The 23,307-nt window shown below is 39.5% G+C and overlaps 1 protein-coding gene across 1 annotated transcript in view; it reads right to left on the bottom strand.

Annotated features, from left to right (window-relative positions):
- Pnpt1 (polyribonucleotide nucleotidyltransferase 1) overlaps nucleotides 1–21,575 on the bottom strand; it is a 37,004-nt gene extending 15,429 nt beyond the window's left edge. The window contains exons 1-18 of the mRNA XM_075942461.1: nucleotides 21,357–21,575; nucleotides 18,944–19,004; nucleotides 18,036–18,110; nucleotides 17,137–17,242; nucleotides 16,284–16,333; nucleotides 15,080–15,143; nucleotides 14,936–14,983; nucleotides 13,492–13,605; nucleotides 13,165–13,351; nucleotides 12,549–12,600; nucleotides 11,989–12,046; nucleotides 9,648–9,744; nucleotides 9,237–9,339; nucleotides 4,991–5,061; nucleotides 3,670–3,706; nucleotides 2,996–3,062; nucleotides 2,827–2,916; nucleotides 1,836–1,889 (exon numbers count right to left, since the gene is read on the bottom strand). Of these exons, the coding sequence (XP_075798576.1) occupies nucleotides 1,836–1,889; nucleotides 2,827–2,916; nucleotides 2,996–3,062; nucleotides 3,670–3,706; nucleotides 4,991–5,061; nucleotides 9,237–9,339; nucleotides 9,648–9,744; nucleotides 11,989–12,046; nucleotides 12,549–12,600; nucleotides 13,165–13,351; nucleotides 13,492–13,605; nucleotides 14,936–14,983; nucleotides 15,080–15,143; nucleotides 16,284–16,333; nucleotides 17,137–17,242; nucleotides 18,036–18,110; nucleotides 18,944–19,004; nucleotides 21,357–21,526 (1,504 nt within the window). The 5' untranslated portion in view covers nucleotides 21,527–21,575. The remainder of the gene's footprint in view (nucleotides 1–1,835; nucleotides 1,890–2,826; nucleotides 2,917–2,995; nucleotides 3,063–3,669; nucleotides 3,707–4,990; nucleotides 5,062–9,236; nucleotides 9,340–9,647; nucleotides 9,745–11,988; nucleotides 12,047–12,548; nucleotides 12,601–13,164; nucleotides 13,352–13,491; nucleotides 13,606–14,935; nucleotides 14,984–15,079; nucleotides 15,144–16,283; nucleotides 16,334–17,136; nucleotides 17,243–18,035; nucleotides 18,111–18,943; nucleotides 19,005–21,356) is intronic.
- Nucleotides 21,576–23,307: the final 1,732 nt, after the last annotated feature.

Below are 23,307 nucleotides of genomic sequence, written 5' to 3'. Positions count from 1 at the left end.
TGATTATTCCTTGTATGCTAGTATATAATTCTAACTTCGAAGTCCTTTTCCATTGTCTCGGATAGATCTCTGTCCACAGTTTAAGATGTCTTTTGGTATGCTATGATAGCATATTCTGTAAGATGGTCAGCCTTATCTACAGCAAGTTCAAGATCAGCCTGAACTACATAAGACCCTCTCTGAGGAGAAAAGAAAAAGTCTTTCGTTGTTCAGTTAATCTTTTCCAGAGTTGTTTTGAAACAGGATATTACTATGCCAGTTTGGCTTGCTTTGAACTCATATAGATCTGCTAGTCTCTGCTTAAAGTGCTGGGATGTCTGGACTTCGTTTTGTTTTGTTTTAAATATGAGACTTGGCTGAGAAATTCAACTTCTATGAATACAAATGACTATTTTGCTCACCACTATTCCCCAAAAACTTAGATCAGTGCTTGATTTTTAGGTATCACATAATAAAGATTTGCAAAATGAATAAATGAAGATGAATAATAGAAAACTGTAATATATTTACCTATACTAACTAGAACTAGGAAAAGGTCATTAGCAGTTTTTTGCTTTGTCCTGCTTTAAGTTTTAATATTTCTAAGTAGCATTAAAATATACTCACATAACTGCTTCACTTACTCTGGGTTATCCTCTGTGGTGGTTTGAATAAATATGGCACCCATAGACTCATTATGTTTGAATGCTTGACCCATAGAGAATGGCACTATCAGGAGGTGTGGCCTTGTTGGAGGAAGTGTGTCATTGTAGCGGTGGGCTTTGAGGTCTCATATGCTCAAGCTGTGTCTAATGTGGTACTTAGTGTCCTTCTGCTGCCTGTGGATCAAAATGTAGAACTCCCAGCTCCTTCTCCAGCACCACATCTGCCTGCATGCGACCATGCTTCTTGCTATGCTCATAGTGGACTAGACCTCTGAAACTGTAAGCCAGCCCCAGTCCCAATTAAATGTTTTCCTTTATAAGAGTTTTTTGGTTATAGTATCTCTTCACAGCAATAGAAACCCTAACTTAGACATCCTCCTTTCTTTATTTCAATCTGAATTGAGAATTTGGCAACTTAGCAGAGGAATCCTTTTAGTAGTGCTTTTGATGCCACTTCCCCCTTTTTTCTTTTGAGTAGCATTTTAACTGTTTGCAAGATATTGCTCTAAATGCCTAAAATGTGAAGTCTTTTTTCTTTGAGTTTCACAGACAGGGATTGCACCAAACTACTTTCCTATGCTTTTGTTTACTAATTGAAACTGCTTCGTTGACTGGAGTCAATTCTGGAAGGTTCCAGTTTTGTAAGGGGAAAGTTCATTGGCTCACCAAGGCTAGTATATAATTTTCAGTGTATTACAAATATTCAGTGTCTTTTAGTTGAAAATAAGAATGTCAGCCAATAGTTATCTGATGTTCTACTTTGTAATTACCTTGTGTCTGGCCTAGGTTGGTAATCTATAATCTTTTTGACTTATTAAATCCAATTTAAATAAATCTTATACTCTGTGCTAATGAAATATATATGTAAAATACTAACAGTTTTATCATCCAGGCAAACACAACCTGTCCCTGTCCCTTTGGGATCTGGTAGAGGCAGAGTTGCCACCCCAGAACGCATGGCAGGCAGTGCCCTGACTCTATATAGGTGTAAAGGTTCCTTTAAGAGACAAGCTCCACCCACACCCATTCTCTTTCTTCTGTGTCTCTGTCTCTTTCTACCTTCTTTCCTTTCCCAATAAACTTCTTTTCATGTATGCCCTGTGTAATGGTGTGTTTGTCCCTCGCCATGGGATCAGCAGTCCCACCTCATGCTGCATATCAGTACAAAGTTTTGAGACATAATTTTTTTACCTGCATCCATTAATGCCAAACTTCCACCACATGCAGATGCCATAGAAGATGACCCTATTGAAAAAAAAAAGAACCACTTATCATATATTGATTTCTTAAAATACAGAAAAATAACTAGTCTCATTTCCTTATAATATACTACACTTGAATATAAATAGTCAATAGTCTTCTTTTTCTTCTTTTTTTTTTCAAGACAGGGTTTCTCTGTAGCTTTGGAGCCTGTCTTGGAACTAACTCTTGTAGACCAGGCTGGTCTCGAACTCACAGAGATCCACCTGCCTCTGTCTCCGAGTGCTGAGATTAAAGGTGTGTGCCACCACCGCCCAGCAGTCTTTTCTTCTTTCTACGTAAACTCACTTAAGGGGCTGGGAGATGACTCTGGGCAGAAGTGTTTGCTGTACAAGTTTCAGGACCTGAGTTTGAATCCCTAATATGCATAACAGAAATGTGGGGTGTAAGGTCAGGTGTGCATGAGATGCAGAAACAGGAGGATCATTGTGGCTTGCTGGCTGCCAGCCTAGCTCCAGGGTCAGTGAGAGATCCAGTGAGGACTAAGGTGGCTAACTTTGGTGCTGCCTTAAAAATCTGTGACCACCTGTTAGACCTTGAACTCTGCCCATTCTGCCTCAGTTGACAATATCCAGTCTTGACTCATGGACTAATTTATTCTATTTATCTTTTTGACCTGTAAGCCTTGCTTCTCTCTTGATGCCCACTTATTCATCTGATATGTGGGAGCTATCCTTTGTCAGATGGATCCCCCTCCAAGATTAATTTGCTCTGCTGTTTGTTTGCAAAAAAATAAAGTTCCCCAAATCAGGTGTATTGTAATACATGCAAAAATTGAATATTTATTTCTAAAGAGCTTTCAAAATAACTTAGTAGCTAAAAATAGATTCAGGACAAAGGTATGATCAACTTAACATATTTTCTCCTGCAGCAGGCTTGAGGCTCTAGTCTTTTTAAGGAAAGAAATACTGGAATATCGTACCGTTTGACTCAAGGACTTCAGATGTGACTCTTATGGTAAAAGGAAAATCTTTGGGAATAACGGGAAACAAAGCTTTCTCAGCAAGAGCACCTAAATCAGAATACAAAACAATGAGCAAAATGCACCAAGGCTCTCTAAGAAGACAACACAAGCTTAGAAATGTGCTCACCGTGCCCAAGCTCTCTTCTATTTACACCAGTAACCTTGCCAATTTCATTGGTTGCATAAGGAGGAAACTTCAAAACAACACACACACACACACGTAAGTGACATGGAAAGATGCCTAAACATTACCAAAACAATAAAACAAATTACAAAATACAACCCCACTTTTGTTCTAAAAAGTACATCATCTGTCTATCTGTGTCTGTCTATCTTCTATCCATGTGTCTGTCTGGAAGATGTCTGAAAAATCCAGAGTATGTATCACAGTACTAAAATTAGCAATTTGTAAGTACTTCCTGTGTACATAAAGAGTAGGAACTGTCATGGAAATTTATTTCATTTGAAGATCTATTTTTATTTTATGTATAGAAGGTTTTTGCCTACATGTCTATGTACACGTGTGCCTGGTGTCTATGGAGGCCCAAAGGTGCTGGATTTGGAGTTAGGGGTGGTTATAAACCACCATGTGGGGGCTGGAAACAGGGAATTACTGACTAGAAAGCTATTCATCTAGGTCTCTTTTCTAAGCAATAAAATAATTACTAAATCAGCTTTCACAGATAAATGATAAAATATTAATGAGAGGACTGAGGGAGTGGCCACACTATCAAGTTCTTTTCGTTTTGCTGTATCATAGAAATCTTCAACAATAAAAATGTTAAAGAAAAATGATCTTACCTCATAGTGCAGCATGAAATTTTTATCTTTTACCCCACTACAAGAAAAAGGAATAATATTAAAAACATTATAAGGACATAAGCAAATTTACTTCCATAAACCACTAAAAATGATTTATTATGCTTTCAGAAAAACAATCGCGTATTAATGAGTGCTGGTCTGAAACTCAAAACTTGAACAGAGAGTGAATGGGAATTTGTTTTTGGTTTTGCATAGTCTCTTGCTATGCTCTTCAGGTTGGTCTTAAACCCCTTAGTAGGCAATGCTCCTGCTCCGGCCCCTTGAGTAGCTGAGAGCAAGGTGTCTGACAATAGCTGGGACTTAAAATTGAATTCTAGGTTGATTGTAGAACACAATTTTCTTTCAAAAAAAGAAAGTCTTTTGTTACTGCTTTTTAGAGGCAGGGTTTCATGTATCTAGGATGCAGTCAAGGATAAGCCTTGGGCTGCTGCTCTTCCTGCCTCTACCTCCACAGTGCTGACTACAGGTGTGCACCTCTATGCCACACAGGTGATAACGGAGACCGAATCCAGGACTTTGTGTATGTTAGGAAAACACTCTACCAACTGAGTACATACATCTCCAGTTTCCAACCTATTAACTTACTATGTACATGAAAACAAGGCTGGGGGTAGCAATCCTGAAAACATTAGAGGTTACAACCACCAGTTAGGCAGGAAGGTCCTGAGTCTCAGGACCATGATGCAACAAGGAGGCATTACCTTAAGCAGATGAACAGTTTTACTGCTGAGTTTGAAGGAACAGGAGGGGAACACAAAATTACGTATCAGTTGAGACCAGACGGTTTTCATTAAGAGTCTCTGGCTTTATTTTTAGCACCTGGGATTTCACTCATGTGTTTGTTCTCGATTTTGTAATACAAACTTTATTCAAGATTACCTGAGAATTTGGTCATGGGGAATGTTGCAATAGACATAAACTAAATGTAATCACGTCACAGAATAAATGCTTTGCAAATGTGTTCCAAACCAACGATTTAGAAGAAAATATGGTTCACCAACAGAGAAGTATTCTTGGCAATTCTGACCATGTAGACAGAAAACGAAGTGTACAGAGAAACAGGCTATAAAAGTAATAACCAAGTCTGCTATGGGGGCTCCTAGCTATGACGCCAGCACTCAGAAGGTTGAAGCAGGATGATTGTTATGAACCTGAAGGAAGCCTGTGCTATAGACTGAGGCCTTATCTCAAAAAAACACACAATCAGAACAGCAATGCCCTTTGAGGGTTTGCTAGTGGTGAGAGTAGAATGAAATAACTAGTGCACACACACAAAATATAACATAAAAATATAACTTACTTTATAGCTGTTATAATTTGATCTGACTTAATACTGGATTCTAATGAATCAAATGTAACAGTACAGAGTACCTAAGAAAAGAACAAAATTATTCTTTAAGTTTTAAAATATTAACAACAAAGATTAAAACCAAAAGGAAGTATTCATGAATATGTAGCACAATTAACAAAACCCAGAGATAGATTCTGGCGTTCAATCTGAAGGTCAGAAAAGCAAAACAGACAGCCACTGGCTCTTTCCTTTACCTCAGTCTAAAATGGTGATCCTGCCTCCAGGAGACTCAGAACCAGACTGTCTGAGAGCTGTCTCCTCCCATCATGTGTGTGTGTATATATATAGTGTGCTGGGATTAAAAGTGTGCACCATTACTGCCTAGTTTCTATGGAAAACTAGTGTGGCTACTGGGATTAAAGATGTGTGCCATCACTGCCTGGTCTATAAGGCTGACCAGTGGGACTGTTTTACTCTCTAGTCTTTAGGCAAGCTTTATTTATTAAAATACAAATGAAATATCACTACATGTGTATATGAGTATATATACATACAAACAAACGTATGTAGTTTGTTGATCTGCTCATTTGGGGTGTGTGTGTGTTGGAGCTTTAACTGAGGGCCTTGCAAACCAGCTACAATCCCAGCTCAAACTAAAGATATCTGGCAAACTTAATTCTTCTAAAGGAAAATGTTGTAATCTATAAATACATACTACATAATGCTAGACATGGCAGTTATTACAGGAAGTATACACTCACCCTGAAATATTCAGACTGATTATACATCTCAACAATTCAAAAGGCTAACACATAGCCTAAGTGTAGGGCTCACTAGGGCTGCTGAGGGTGAGAAAGAGGAAGGAATATTCATAAAAACAATATTATTCCATAAAAGAAGCCTCAACAGAGGTTCAGTCAAAAAACCTCTGCCCGTTTAAAGGAAAGTAGACTGACAACACAGCCCAGACATTCAGCAGCGTTATCAATCCCACGGTTCAGCTTCAGCAGCAACCAGGGAATGGAGCACAATCCTTAGCTGAGATCTGGATGTCAAAGATCTTCAAGCTACATTTATAACAACACTGAACAATGACCAGTCAATCCAGAGGTTGGAGGTAGCTCATTGGCAGAGCACTTAAGTAGCATGATACTGTGTTCAAACTCAAGCATGGGAGAAAGGAAAGAGGGAGATAGAAAGGAAAAGAAAATGGAGTCACCCACTCTGAAGGGACCTTACTTATGGCTCCTGTAGGATGACTTGCACTTGCAACTCCAGGAGAGAAGAGAGTCAGCAGGAAAAGGAATATTTGCAAAGTAATGGCTGGATTGTCAAGTTTAATGAAAAGACACATTTGTAGATTTAAGCTTGAAATTCTAGGTATGACATATTCTAAGAAAAGTACCTTTTCATAGTCATACTGATGGAATCCAAAAATAGCACATCTTGACTGCACTCACATAAAAACAATAAATATACAGAAATGATTTGAATGAGTCTTTATCAGATAAAAGACAAAGAACAGGAAATACCACATCTTTAAGTGCTCAAAGAAAAAAAAAAGGAAACACCCTGACCACCACTTCTATCAATCCATAATTCTATACCAAGAAAAAGGACTAAGTATATGACAGAGGCATTTTCAGATTAGTCAAAAAAATAAAAATAAAAAATATAAAGAGAAGTGTCTCTCTGAAGACCTACAGGACAACACTGAAGTTAGCCTGGTCAGAATGACAGAAATAATGATCTAACTGAAAACTTGGATCTTCAGGTGGTAAAATTTGGCTTCTTTTTTTGTTTTGTTTTGTTTTTATTTTTGTTTTTTTGAGACAAAGTTTCTCTGTAACTTTGTTGTCTGTCCTAGAACTAGTTCTTGTAGACCAGGCTGGCCTCGAACTTAGAGATCCGCCTGCCTCTGCCTCCCAAGTGCAGAGATTAAAGGCATGCGCCACCACCACCTGACCTAAAATGGCTTTTTCTAAAAATACCTCTTGCCTTCAGAAACTGAATTTTTGCTTAACCTTACAACCAAGTCCATTTAAAACTATATACTCAGTCTGTTTCTCTATGGTGAAGTCAGCCTGTTTAACTAGCCTTCAAGAAAGCAATGTAACCAACCTTACTATGCCTTGTTTTTTCTTTGTAAGTTTTCCAGAACTTTGTATGTGTGTGTGTGCGTGCACACATGTGTGAGCTATGATGATCATTTGCTGACAGCAGCCAATAGATTGAAAGCAACCTTAAAGAAAGCAAGTATCCACCATAATATCTGTTTGTAGCAACAGTGGATATAGTTTCTTCCCTTGTGAACTCTGGTAAAGACTCGCATTCCTTTCCCATATCATGTTTTCTGTGCTGTTCAATAAGCATAGAGCAAAGTCCACTGCTGGAATCAGACAAGAGTGGCAGATGGAAGACACAGGAAGTAGACAATTCAAATTTGGGCTCACTCTTGATATAAACTACTCCAGGAGGAAGACTCTTTTCTTTGATATAGCACTGACACATTTTTGAAGGTATGAAAAAATACCAGGAATGGCAAATATGTGGGTCAGTATAAAAATAAGGCTTTCTTTTTCCTATTTTAAATGCATATGATCATTCAAAGTAACAGTTACAGTACTGCCCTGTGGGCGTATGGCACATGTAGATGTAACTTGACACACTAGAGCATAAAGGATGGAAGGGGTGGAAATCCACCGAAATGGCTGCAAAGCTTCCTTATTTTAACTCTAGACTCAGAAACCAAAGACGTCCACCATCCCTGTAATCACCACAGAGAAATGCATAGGTGCAGCGATGAAGCAAACATAACTAAAGCACAATTCTAGTAAACATGCAAGGTGACAGGAGGAGGAGGGAAACAAAAGGTCGGTCAGAGAAACAAATAACGAAGTAACAGGCCTAAGTGTGATCACAGCAGCCATTAATGAAGCATAAACTGACCATGCACTCCAGTTAAGAGGCAGAGACTGTGAGAAGAGGTACGAAAGTATCCAGAGCATCTAACTGGCCAAATCTTTAATGTTTCATTGAAAGGCACAAGAGGAAATGAATCGAAAGTGAGACAATATATTCACTGAAAGCACTGATTCAAATGATAAAACTACCATTTCTTTCTCGAATATATTTAGTTCAGTGCAATTCCAATGTAATCCTAGAAGAACTGTTTGAAACTGACATAGTTCTAGCATTCAAATGAAGGAAACAATGTACCATGAAAAGCTAAAACAGTTTTGTTGGGAAAGATATGTAAACAGGGAAGATGTACTTCATAGGCATTAAAGTGTCCCCAAAGGCTTGATAATGAAAATGAAACTGGCCAGAAAATCCACAAAACAATGAAGAGTATAGTTTTAAAATGTATTTATAAACTTTGTAAAAAAATATATTTATAAACTTTGAGTACAAGTTGTCAAAAATCAGTGGAAAAAATAAATGATTAGTGAATTGGTTTCATTATAGACCATATGCAGCAATATATTCCAAAATAAATTAACTATCTAAATTTAATAGTCAATACCTGAAAGTCAAAAGAAAGAAAATCATATATGCATAATTTTGTCATTCTGGGAATAAGGAGTGATGCTCAAAAAAAAAAAAAAAGAAAAAGAAAAAGTAAAAAGGAGATGAATTAACCACATCAGAACTCAAGATACACCAGGCTACTATAGGAAAGTTGAAATGTATAGGGTGGTGGCAGTGCATGTCTTTAACCCCAGCACTGGGGAGACAGAGGCAGGTGGATCTCTGTGAGTTCAAGGCCAGCCTGGTCTACAGAGCAAGTTCCAGGACTGGCTCCATATCTACTGAGAAACCCTGTCTCGAAAAACCAAAAGAAGATTAAAAAAAAAAAAAGCCTGGTGACAGTGGTGCACACCTTTAATCCCAGCACTCAGGAGGCAGAGACAGGTGGATCTCTGTGAGTTAGAAGCTAGCCTAGTCAACACAGGGAGTTCCAGGACAGCCAGGGTTATAGAGACTTTGTCTTGAAAAACAAAACCCCTAAAATCAACCAACAGATCAAACAGAAAGAGTTGGGCAATAGTAGTATGCATCTATAATTCCGGTGCACCTATGGAGGGACAGTAGCTCAGTCTCACTTTCCATGCAAATGTAGATGTAAACAACAAAAGAGACCCCCTGATTTCAAACAAGGACACACACACATACAAAAACAAAAACATGAAACAAACTTATAGCATCTACATTGCAAATATATTTAAACAAATAACTTTCAAACATATTTTACCTGTGTCTGTCCCCTTTGAAACAATGCTGATCCATGAAGTGTTTTAAACATATCTACCTCACAACTTATATTCCTAAGTGAAGTCAAATCCCGTCCATCACACCTGTAATAAAGTAGTAAAGTCATACAGGAAGTCAGAAAAATCTTTATCTCTGCCATTAAGTTCTCAACACCAGTAACTTGTCAGAATTGTAAACACTAATATAAATACTTGGGCTCCCACTGAATCAGTGTCTGGAGATGTGCTCTGTACATCAAGAGAGAGCCACAGCCACATAGTCCATACACTTGCCAACAGGTGCTCATGTCTAAAACGAACACCCAGTTCCCTCCTTTAAGTAAGCTGCTACTGTCAAGGCAACCTGCAGGTACAGAGCCTGCCTCAATTCTACTACAGGAGAATATGGTTACCTTTTGTATTCATTCAAAATAATACTTCTGAAAACCTCCTTTGCAACAACATTGAAGGATTCTATTATTTCAAATTGGTCGACCTCTGGAAATTTTTCTATAGAAAAGAAACAAATCAAAACAAAATCAAAAATTTATCTTTTGGGAAGATAAGTTCTCCAAAGTTCACAGAATCAAATCAAGTGAGATGTCTGAACACTTAGTTCTCAGGTAAACAAAGCACATACATCAAATGCTCTTAAGGCCGGCGTAGGAACTTGGCTTGTGCTATGACCCATCCCTGTTCTGTCCTGTTACCTGACCAATACAGACACCTACAAGAGGGTAACTAACAGTTGATCTTCAGTTATCTTTTAGTTTGTGTAATCTGAGAAACAATTTTCTTCATTACGCATCCACACCAGCTGCCCTTTCCACTAACATCTACCGACTATTTTCATGAGCCAGGCTCACGCTTTGTGTGCCCCTAGCTTTCACAACAGCGTGTAAGGAAACGGCAACCACAAGCAGAAGAGAAAGGCTTAAAGAAGTAAAGTAGGGCTGGGGCTGAAGGTCAGTAGCGGGCCGCTCGCCTGGCAAGATCACACAGCACATTTCTAGGGATCAGTCCAACACAGGCTTATGCTCTTAAATGTCGACCAATGCCATCGACCAGTCTCTTGCTTTATTAAGTAATGTATAACTTTAAAGTAATTTGAACATAAAATATGGTCACAGAAAGACATATAACTGTAATCTTCAACATACAACAAGCTTTTCTTTTGGTATTGCAGGATTTACACAGGAGAGGCAGGTTTCTATAAAGCCATACTTCCAGTTCAGAATACTTCTGTTTTGCTTTTCCAAGACAGTCTTGCTGTATAACCCAGGGTGGCCTTGAATTCACAATGCTACTGTCTTAGCTTCCTGGGTGCTCGTATTATAGGCCTGAACCTCCATCACTGATTATCTTTTCATTCTCTCTCTCTTTTTTTAAATTTATTTATTATGTATATAGTGTTCTGGGCACCAGATCTCATTATAGATGGCTGTGAGCCATCATGTGGTTGCTGGGAATTGAACTCAGGACCTCCGGAACAGCAGTCAGTTCTCTTAACCTCTGAGCCATCTCTCCAGCCCTCATTCTCTTAAAAACCTATTGATCACTGATCACTGCATAAGTATGCATGACAAATGTGTATGGGCAGGCATGCTACGGTGTACTTGTGGAGGTCAGAGGACAACTGTGCAGTCAGTTCTTCTGTTCCACCTTTATGTGAATTCCAGGCATCAAACTCAGGTTTCCAGGCTTACTCAGCAAGCACTGTTACCTGCTGAGCCATCTTGTTGACCATAATGTATTATTCTTGATTTTCAAAAAAGCCTAAATTATTTTGAAGATAACTATAAGTAATGGTATTAACATAAATGTAGAAGAATTTTTATTTTAAAATCTGATAAATGCTCCCACAAAAAAATACATTTCTCTTTGTGGAAAAATTATTAAGAACTCCACATCAACCTTTACCCATATTTAAGTTGTTACAAGAATGACATTACACAGTAAGATCTGTGGATAGTTAGCCACCCCTTGTGATTCCGGACAATGTTAGGGTTGACAACAACATCACCCTGATGATGACGTGTGCCAGGCACAGATGCAGACTACTTACTCATTTAACTAAATGTCTATAAACTAGCTATTATTGGTGTTACAATGTCACGGACGATAAACTGAAGAATTTATTGTTAAATTTTTGTTTTTAGTATTGGGGATTTAATACAGGGCTTCATGCGTTCTGGGCAAACACTATCACTAAGCTATCTCCCCAAACTGGGGTCTTTTGTTGTTGTTGTTGATCCTTCCTTCTCTTTTCTTTTTCTTGATTTTTGAGACAGGGTCTCTCTACATAACCCTGGGTGTTCTGGAACTATGCAGATCAGACTGGCCTGGAACTAACAGAGATTCTCCTGCCTCCTGACTGTTGAGATTAAAGGTGTGCGCCACCGTGACCAGCTAACTTTTCTCTTTGGGCTCAAGAATTTTAAGTATTCTTTTAGATTTTCAAATTGACAGGTTACAGGACATTAACACACTGAAACAGATAAGAAAGGAACATTTTACGTTCATTGTTTACTAGGTGCCAACTCAAGGCCACTGTTAGCCACACTTCTACACATTAACATGACAGCAACCCATGGTCTATCATCATTACAGATTTACGATAAAACTGGGCAACTATGAGAATAACTCAGTTTTTCATGATCTTACCACTGAAATCTGAAAACAAATCTGTGTATTTTTTGAAAAAAAAAAAAAACATTTGTCTTTCAACCCCTTTAAAAATGAAGACAGAATTACCCTTTAGTTGCTCCTCTGTGTCTAGTCTTATCTTGTTAACAGCTTCATCTCTAGAAATCTAAAACAGCATTGATGTCAGTGTATAAGTATGAAATTCTCATGTTTTCAATGCTACACAAAAACACACTGTAAGAACAGAAACATTAAAGATTAAAACCTGATTTAATTAGTTCAAATTATATTTGCACATTTCCTTAAAGAGTGCATTTAACAAAAGAATAGAAAAACAAACAGGTAGGCTTTGTCTTGCTTTATAAGGAAAGTCCAGTTGGAGGTGAGATTGCAGGCAGTAGGGGCTAAGAAGCAGAAAGGCAATGGAAAGGAAGCATGACACACATGGGGTGAGTTCTCAAAGGAGAACTGCTTTATTTACATTTGCTGGAGGTTTGTTTATTCTTTGCAGTGCTGCCAATCAACCACAGGGCCTCAGGAATACAGGACAACTGTTCTACTACTGAGCCCACACCCAGTCCATTGAAGACAAACAGGACTGACGTGCACAAACAGAATTGAATGAGTACAACAAAGTAATCTCCAAACAGAACTGAAGGTACACCTACTTTATCATGTTCATAATCCGTAAAAACTGCATAGAGTTTCTCCACGGCGAGGCTATAAGTATAAAATAAATGTTAGCAAACAATAATTGAACTATGAAGTTCCTATAACTGAAACAATTAAACAGCAATGAACTACAAACTAACTACTTGGCGCTCTATAAAGGTGAGATGTTGCTGCACCTCACTCCTATGTACTTAGTATAATCCAGAAGAGTTCCCTCCACTCACTATGCCCCTCCCTCCTCATTGCTCATCGAATTCCAATTCAGAGTCACTCCCTGTTCTAAGTATTGCCAGGCACCGTCCAAGCCTTGGGCATGGGACTGGTTCAAACCCACTTCTTTCTGAGAAATCCAAGTTTCCTAGATATACAAATACCATATGTTTTATTCTCTTTACCCTGGACATGGAGAAATAAAGGATCTGATTTTTACTTGAGATTTAAATTTATGTCTTGGATTAAGTTTATGCCGTTTGCTGGTTTATCCTCCTGTAGGCATCAGATAGGTAGTTATGTTATGGTAATGACGTAAAGAAGGAACGTGCCACACAAAGTGCATCTCCTGTGAGGAACCTGAACCTGGTGGCAACGGCCCATCTGCGCAGGCGTTCTTACTTGTGAGCATACTTCACAATCTCTGGTGAAGGGGTGAATATCTTCTGGGGTGTCCTCTTGGCAACACCAATTTCTTTTACCAACTGCTGGATGCCCTGAATTATCTGCTGGGTATACTTCACTCCAACTTTGATAGCATGACAGAAGTCCTGCTGTAGAATGTTTTCTGCAGAGGCTTCCAGCATAACTAGTCAGAGAGTAAAGAGACAGTTACCGTCTGAGAATCTTTCACCAACAGGGTATTTTTAAATGAAAAACAAAGACACAAATAACAAAAAAACACAACTTGCAAGTAAAATGCAGAATGAATATAGGTAACTTATTTACCAATATGGCTTTTAGGTGCTCCGGCAACCACTAAATTTAAAGTGCTAGAAGACATCTCTTTCCTTGTCGGGTTAACAACACATTCTCCATCGATCATTCCTATTCGTACTGCCCCTAAAACATATTAAAATGTTAGCAATGTATAATTAAAACATGCCATTTTTCACAGTATTATTCTAGTAGCCGCTGCACCACACTGTCTTTCAGATAACAGAATGAACTCTCTATTTCTCCCATGTTAAGGAAGTTCAGAGAGCACCTATCCCATCCTCCTTTATAGGCTCAGTGGGATGCTCCGAATCCCTCAAGTCAAATGATTTGTGTGCACTTTGATCATGTTCTTGCTCTTTATATCCAGACTACTGTCCACAGCAGATGCTTGTACCCCTCTCCCACTGACGTTGTCACTTACACACTGACTACTTTGAGAAGCACTACTTGACAACCTGCACTTCTATATAATTTTTTAAGCTCCTTGTCTGTGCCATTATAATAGCAAACTTAGCAGGGCAGTGTTGGCGCACGCCTTTAATCCCAGCACTTGGGAGGGAGAGGCTGTCAGATCTCTGTGAGTTTGAGGCCAGCCTGGTCTACAAGAGCTAGGCCAGAGCTTTTACACAGAGAAACCCTGTCTCAAAAACCAAAAAAGAAAAAAGAAAAAGAAAATAGTACTCTTTGTAAAGAAATCGACAGACTGTATGGTTACAACTTCCAGGAGCTATAAGTTACAAACATGTTTGTTTTCTCTAGAAAGACAATGTACTATGGTAATCCCCCACTGTAAAGAAAAAAAGAATGAAAGAGAATTAAGAAGCCTAGGGCCATAAAATCAATAGCACTATAACAGTCTTTGGGTAACAAAACCCAAAGCAAGGATGAAATTCCTGAAAGACATGCAAGAAATATTAGCATGCTATCTAGTTCAGCTTGTCATGAAGTAATAAATCAGCACCAACAACGTGCACATTGTTGTAGTAATAGGGGCGCGCGGCAGGGCTGTGTCCCCAAAACCCCAGCCACCGGCTTCGGCTAGCTTATGGCCCGAAATAATTACACGGACACTGTATTCTTTTAAACACTGCTCTGGCCCATTTCTAATCATCTGTGTAGCGCCCCTAGGTGCGCTTACCGGGAAGATTCTAAGCCTAAGTCCATCCTGGATCGGAGCTTCATAGCGTGCGTCTTCCCTGGAGCAGGTAGCATGACGTCTCTCTTGAGGCGTCTGCTCCGGAGAGCAGAGCTGTGGAGTCTGACCTCACTTCCTCTTCCTCCCAGCGTTCTGTTCTGTTTACTCCACCCATCTAAGGGTGGGTCTATCCAATGGGCCTAGCAGTTTCTTTATTGCTTAACCAAGGAAATCAACAGATTGATATATGACACTCCCCCATCACATTGTTACTGAAAGAACAGAAACAGCAGCTCACACTTCCAAATTGTAACTTACCGACAGGTCCATTCCAAGGAATGTCTGACAAGGAGAGGGCTACAGAAGCTTTAAAAAGGAGACAGATAAAAAACTGAAATTACAGTATTTCATTGCTTTAAAAAAATCAGCAGTGATCATTTTAGCTGGTGCTCTTATACTTACCACCATTAATTGCTAGGACATCGGGTTCATTGATGCCATCTACAGCTAGCAGATTACATATTACCTAGCAACAAGGGAAACAAATTAGACATACAGATAGCAACAACAATAGCCCCTCAATGTGGGCAGATTATGATTTAAATTAGCAACTTGGCCTAAAATTTAAGAACTATCCCTTGAAGTTACCTATCATTTAACTAAATCCTTGACACTAGGTATTTAAAACTCCCATTTCCTCATTTTGTATTCATCAAGGGTATGTGGTGTATGTGGCTACGAGCACTGCTGGACCAGGGCTTCATTTTTACTACCAAGTTACATTCCCAGTTCTGTTTTTTTGAGACAAAATATGTCATCTTCCTAAGGAGTTCCTTTGAGAACTATAGAAACGCTGTATGGAAAGAACCTGGACAATACTAGGCATGCTACGGCATTCTGTAAATGTTGGCTATGTACTTGTATTAGTATCAGTTTATATTGCAATGATGTACCTCTGTTCAATTTTTAAAAGAATAATTTCCTTTAGGCTCTGAAGTCCTTTCAAAGATATACTTACTTACTGAAATGGCTACCTAAGTATATCTAACTAAAGTATATAATCCCCTTGAGGAAAGAAAAGAATATTCAGAAAGTATTAAAATATAATAGAAGTTCAGAAGATCCAGAATAAAGATATTAAAATTAGTTGTGATAAGATGGTCATGATAGGTCACTGCTCTAATCTGAACACTTGGAAGGGTAAGGCTGACAGACTGCCATGTGTTTGAGGCTAGCTTAGGCTATGCACAGAGTTAAAGCCAGCCTGAGCTACAGAAATTTAGATCTTGTTTACCAAATCAAAACAAACAGTTATGCTGATTGTCCTAATGAGCTATTATAAATTTGACCTACAAAATCCAGCCCCCGAGTCTGGCTACCACCCCTAACTATCACACTGTCTTTTATATACATCCACCTATTTCCTAACACAGGGCGGTTTAGACTCTCATCAACCTTTCCAGAGCATTCCCAACAGTCTTTCAGTCTTGCTCATAATTCAGGCATCAGCTCAAAATGACACCAATCACATACGGTTTTCCAAAGTACTGCCTTTTAAAGTGACTCAAAAGTATAATGCATGAATACCATAAAAATTCTTTATAAAGCTTTCTTTAGAAAGAGTTATAGGGATTAAATAATTTAACCAAACCAAAGCAGAATTTACCTGAGTATCATAAAAATAGCCAGCTGGAAAGAGAGGTCGAATTGAACGATCTGTCAAAACAAAGAAAAAGATTTTAAATGGCCCTGGCAGAACTGTTCTCGAATTAAAACTACAGAACTAAGAGACAGCTGTTGATTATGTCATAGACACAAACAAAAAGACCACATGTTAAGAAAAACACTGATAAGTATCAACACTTTCATTAATACAGACCATTACCTAACAACAAAGCAAAAGAAGAGGCTGAAGACCAACAGCAGACACAAAGAAAACATCCATTTGGTTTATTATCTGAGGAACACACATAAATATGTACAGGCTAGCAATTGTTGGGTAGAAAGCTGTAGACCACAAATGATCCCACAGTATCTGTAGATGTCGAAGAGCTGGGCTATTGTTAGGCTGGCGATATTACTTAGTAGCACAGTGCTTACTTAGCATGCGAATAACCTAGAACTTCACCACCACCCACACCCTCCCACCCACACACTCATGCTTCTTCCTTCTCAAAAAAGATCTGGAAGATGACAGACATACTTCAATAGCTGATAAACACAATGCTTTTAGGAGTTACTAAGTTGAACATAAAAATAAAAAACCACAGGGATAAATTTAACAGAGAACTGACATGGGCATGGGATTCACATGCTCAACAGACTCATTCAGTATTTACTGAATGCCTCCTCACGAGATATAAGGCTTTGATAAGGTATAAGGAACAAGTTTTTCCTCTCAGGAGGCACACATCTGAGAGTAAATAGCCAGAGGCAGCCGTACAGTGAAGGAAGCTTAGGAGACCCTGCAGAGCAGAGATGGGAAGAAGCGATGTGAAATGGCACACTGGAGATCTTACCTATTACTCGACTTGTAAGAATCTCTTTGTCAGAAGAGCCAATCTCCCGTCTAAGGTAGTTTGTAGGGATTCTACCTGCTGCAGCAGCCTTCTGTCTGTAGTCAACCTGAAGCAGCAATGAAGAATTAAGGTTCACATCCCAAGAACCCCTACAGAAGCTTTCCTAAGGTTGCTCACAACATATTCTAGACAACAAGTAGATAATATTTAATTTGCTTTTAGCATTCTTTTAAACCACTCAGGAAGAAGAATGTATAGAATGTTTCAATTGATGAAAAAGAAAAGTCCTTCACTTAGCAGTCAGGTGACTGCCGAGTCTTGCTGCTTTCTACAGTAGCTCGCCTTGACCCAGTCAAATAGTGCCCCTTCCAACTTTGCGCACCAACCCTGTGAGACATAATTGCTTTCTGCTAATACATTAAAAAAAAAAAAAAAAAAACACAAGCTAGGCATTGGTGGCGCATGTCTTTAATCCCAGCACTCGGGAGGCAGAAGCGGCAAATCTAAGGCCAGTCTGGTCTACAGAGCAAGTTCCAGGACAGGACAGCCAGGGCTCTTACACATAGAAACCCTGTCTCAAAAAAATCAAAACCAAAAAGAAAAAAAAAAAGGAAAACACAAAAGTCCTAATTAATTTTTCACTTAATATATAGCTGCACACTCAAACTGGAAGAAAACCCACAGAGACAATGCATCTTTGCTTCTTTAACAACAACATACAACAACAACGTACTCGCACACTTCCACCAAGCTCATCACACTTGGCCATCAGTTCACATCCTCAGTCTCAAACATCTAAGGGAATCCCTTTGTTGTACAGTCTAACTGCAGACACTTGACATGGTATTACAAATCCGACATTTACACTATACTGGAGACTCAGATAAGTGAATACTTACCAGCAGGGGCATGAACTGGGAGGGTGAAGGCTTTGTTTTACTGACCGCTGTGACCATCACTGCTGTGTCACCTGACTTGAACAGATACAAAAATATTAGTAATCTTTTTTAAAATCAGACATTAATGCGTAAACAGCAAACTCTATAAAAACTCGTTTCCTCTCTCTCTTGAAACAATGCCTCATTATGTAGCCCTGTAGGAGATCCACCGACTTCTGCTTACAGAAGTCCAGAGCTCTGGACTTGTGAGTGCTTGCACCGTGCCTGGCTGGATGGAAGATCTCTTATTTCATATCAGTGCAGCGATCTCCATCCTTTCTATCTGCCCGTGACCAGTATTAGAGTACTCATGGAAGTTTTCACATGGAGAAATGGCCAGTCGCATCAATGAATTGAGTCGTATTTTACTCTTTATGAGGAAATTTAGACAATAAAGAAAAATTTTCAAGAACTACTATGAAAGGCATAATAAAAAAACTTTTTTTTAGAAAAAAGCATAATAGATTTTTTTTATATATTTTATTTAATTATTAATGTATACAGTGTTCTATCTGTGTGTATGCCTGCAGCCCAGAAGAGGGCACCAGACTCCATTATGGATGGTTGTAGGCCACCATGTGGTTGCTGGGAATTGAACTCAGGACCCTTGGAAGAGCAGGCAATGCTCTCAACCACTGAGCCATCTCTCCAGCCCCCATAATAGATTTTATTAACAGAATACAGAAAAGCCCAAAGTTTGGAAGTGATCTTAAAGGTCATTTTCTATGTCCAACTGACTTTGCTGGGCTAGCATGGTTCTGACACAGAAACACGTGGTGGTATCTTAACTAGTTCCCAATACTATATGATGGCCTACGATGGTACTAAGACATCAGCCACTATGACTTTAGAACAGACTAGTTCCTTACCTGTACCACTGCACAGCCATCTGCAAATCTTGCCAGTTTTCCAGAGGATATTTCTAATTTTCTGTTTAAAAATAAAAATTTAGTACAGTACAAGTCTCAGCTTAGTAAAAACTAATTGAGAGAAGCTAAAAAAAAAAAAAAAAAAAAAGACAACAACAACAAAACCCAAAAGGCTCCCAATCTAAGTCCCTATCCCCACTTCAGGGAAAAAGAAGAGCCAAGGTATGCAGGATTTGTGATCATCAAAAGCACAAAGGAGACCCAAGTGCAGCTTAAAGATGATGGAAATTAAGGCAAAGGACTCCCCGGGAGGACGGGAAAGCATGGCCAGGAGAAAAAGACTCCGAACTATGGCTTCCCATCTCATGACACACTGCTGTGTAAACTAACACACGGACTCTTCTCTTCCCTAATTAAAATACTTTAAAATTCCTCCATTGCTTTCTGGAAAAAATATACACTTTGAATATTGACTACAAAGACTTTCATGTTCTGATATATAACAGTATTTTGTATGCTATGTTAAAAATAATAAAGGACTTTTATCTTCTGATAAATAACAGTATTTTGAATGCTAACGTAAAAAATAAATAATAACACTACTAATATTGATTTTCATGTTCAACAGTAGTGTCAAGACAGTTTAATGGTAGAAGAATAATCTTTTTCAGTAAAAGGTATGGAGATGGATGGATAGCCACATACTCCATACAAAAATAAAAACCCAAACATGGTTCCTTTTAGGGATAGCTCTTTTAGAGCAAAAATTTAAAGCTCTTTGGAAAAAACAGCAGGAATAAATGTCCATAAACTTGGATTAGACACTCTTTTTTGATGTAACATCAAAAGTCCAAATACATAGGCAAGATTTATGTTTTTCAAGTAGACACCAGCTCATGTCTAGAACTGACCATTAGGCATGACCTATAAACTTATCAAATATATTGACTATATATATGTGTATATATATATATATATATATGTACACACACATATATATGAACACATGGGTATATTAAAAGTGTGTAAGAAAAAAACAGGGCCAGGAACTCATCAAACAGCCAACCAACAAAGGGTGCAACGGTGCAACACTCTTACCTGGACCCCAGAGAAGGACATCTAACGCCACTAGTGAACACTGATCTGCCGTCTCATCGGCAAAGAAGGGACTGTTCCTAAGGCTTCAGCTGAGCTGACTGGCATGCCCTGTTCAAAGTGTTGTAGGCCTACACATTCTATGTCCACCCATCTGGACTCAGCTGTGACCGTCCACTCTTCAGCTGAACTCTCTATGGCTTTGCCCTATGGGCCTCCGGCAGGTGTCCAGCTGACACTACCAGCAGTAGTCTACCTGTCTTAGCTCTTTGCCTTTGGTCTAGTAAGTCTTTTTCAGGACTTTGAACTATACAGCATCAGTTTCTGCAGTCACCCTGTAACCGACATAGTTACAAACACACAGTTATTATTCCTGTGTGGGGTGTCATGTGTAATCTGAGAGTTGGTATTGGTGACTGCCAGTGGGATAAAAGAAACCATGTTTGCAACAGCCTGCACGGATCAAGGCAAACTCGAAGTGCTTGGCAAATTTCAGCTAAGAGAACTGGCACAGTGTGTGGATTTATTGTTACTCAATGAATTCTGATAATGTAGAAAGACAGGATGATTATGTTTCAGGAACATGCACTTTCGGTTGCTTGCAAGAAAACTACTAAATTTACGCCGTTTTGTTGTTCACTTTGCCTCTTACCAACTTACTTTTCAATACTGTATGTATAAAAGATCTCCGAGCACACAGAGGACCCACACATACTACATACATGGCCTCTAGGATTTGAAACTGGGGAATCTGTCTGTCTCTCTCTCTCGCGCGCGCGCGCCTGCCGAAGATGTCTTAGTTTTGTTAATTTTGAGAAATTTACCCTTTTTGACCCTCTGCTGTCTCAACAACAAAATGAAGGCAACAGAACCTTACTAGAGGTTTAACAGGGCTGTATTCATCATATAACCGGTATTCAAAAAAACGACGGTCCCTTCCCACTATGGCTCACACTGGCCTCGTTTTTTGGGAGAACTGACCTGGGCACACACTGACAACGGGTTACCTTGAGGTGGCAGGTTTCCCATTCAGACCGAGATCTCGGGAAACACAGAGGAAGATTGTCATGAGCACTGAGAAGGAAGTCCACCACAGTTAGGGGCTGGGTCAAGACCCAGCAGACAGCGGGCAGCGTGGAAAGGGGGAAGCACCGGGAAGACAGACTTCAAATCCGGAAAACGAAATCTCGAGCTTAGGTTGGAGCAGAGAAGTTGACAGAGATTCAGCCTGCTGGAGTCCCACCCTGGGTATTTGGCTACCAAGGTTGTCTGGACCGGACCCCGCGTGAAAAGTCCGCGAACTCACGCCGTTCCTTACCTGTGGCCCAGGTCCACGGCCACCGTTCGGGACCCGATGCTGCTCCACAGCGCTCGCGCCTGCAAATAGATGAGCGGCCGATTCCGCCCGGGCCGGCCGAGGGGACCGAGGGGACCGCAGCCCGGCGGCCGGAGCCTCAGATACGAGCAGCACTGCCTGCAGGCCGCCATGACACCCCGCGCTCGCGTTCCGAGCGGCGCCTCATTGGCCAGCCTGCGGGTGGGCGGGGCCTGACGCAGTTCCGTTTCTGGGGAGCCTGAACTCCGCCCAGGAAGTGAGCCTTGGTTCCTGCGGAGATCCTAGAGGGTCAACCCAGCCGAATGCATTTTGTTCAGCTTTTTTCTCTTTTTTCTGCTCTCACCAGTGAAAACTACACAGAATTGAAGAAATCCCTTAATTTCTCTCTCTCTCTCTCTCTCTCTCTCTCTCTCTCTCTCTCTCTCTCTCTCTCTCTCTCTCTCTCTCTCTCTCTCTCTCTCTCTCTCTCATTGTTTAAAAGAGAGTCCTAGAATAACGTTTAATAAATACATGTAATGGGGCTGGAGAGATGGCTCAGAGGTTAAGAGCATTGCCTGCTCTACCAAAGGTCCTGAGTTCAATTCCCAACAACCACATGGTGGCTCACAACCATCTGTAATGAGATCTGGTGCCCTCTTCTGGCCTGCAGGCATAGACACAGACAGAATATTGCATACATAATAAATAAATAAATAAATAAATAAATAAATAAATAAATAAATAAATAAATAAATAAATAATATTTTAAAATAAATAAATAAATACATGTAACAATACATAAGTACTAAGCGACCCATTATTATTTGGTTCGGTTAAGTAAGGACTAGGTTCGTATCTAAAGAAGGGCCTTGGAAGAGATCTCCCTCTCAGTAGCAGCCGCCTATAATTCTGCCTCTTGGAGGCTCATACTGAATCCATGAGACAAACTGGCTTGCCCGAGAGCTTTAACAAGAGACCCTGACTCAAAAAAATAGTGGAGCGTTATTAGGCAAGCACCGTATGTAAATCTCCAGCCTCCACACGGAGGTACACACGTGCACACCGCATGCCTGTCACACCACACGGGCACGGGCGTATCTGTACCCACACGATGCCAACTCTCATACACATACAAATACTATGCACACATTCATGAGCAAACAAAAGGGCTTTTTTAAAGAACCACTTGAATAACTTAGCTTTCTGTTCGTTGTAAATGTTGGAAAGGTCGTAAAAATGGCCAAGGGGTCTGTCTGTGCTTCCTTATGTCAGTCTAAACTCATTAGAATAGTAGCAACTGAGTCATAAACTCAAAAGCTGATACTAGCAATGGAATCCGGGACAGAGCTCTTTTCACAGTGTGTTTATGCTAGGCAGTTTTAGGTTAGCATAGAGACAGAAATATAAAAAGTATACATTCTTGGGGCTGTAGTAACCGAAACTGATTTCTGAGGTTTTCACATTCTGGAATTATAGTTCTGCTAAATATGTTCCAGAGCTACAGTGTAATTTAGAAGGCGTTTCTTTATGACACTTGGAGAATAGGAAAGGTGATTCCATCTAAATCTACCAGCAATGTTTCTCAGAACCCCCTTTCTCTTTTTTCTTTCATAGTCAAATTAAACTACATCAAAATAACACCATCATGTGCTCCGTGTGGCAATTTGACTAAAGTAAAACATTGCATTAAGATATGCTTAGTTGAAGTGTAATTTGGTCTGTGCTTTTGGTTGAGATTCTATACATTTGTTTTAATTTTTGCTTTCCCCTTTTTCTTGTGATAGGTAACTGTCCAAAAACTGCAAGAATAGTGAGTGTACATCTTATTACACATTTGTAGACATTTCACTAACATTGTAACTAACATTGTAAATGTATCAGCACACACTGAGGCATGCAAGAGAGTTTTCTTTTTTTTTATTTTTATTTTTTTTAATTGAGTAAAGGAAAAAAA

This window comes from Microtus pennsylvanicus, chromosome 12, assembly GCF_037038515.1.
Source record: "Microtus pennsylvanicus isolate mMicPen1 chromosome 12, mMicPen1.hap1, whole genome shotgun sequence".
Classification (NCBI taxonomy): domain Eukaryota; kingdom Metazoa; phylum Chordata; class Mammalia; order Rodentia; family Cricetidae; genus Microtus; species Microtus pennsylvanicus.
The sequence above is the reverse complement of the archived record's forward strand: the minus strand, read 5'-3'. Positions and strand labels throughout refer to the sequence as shown.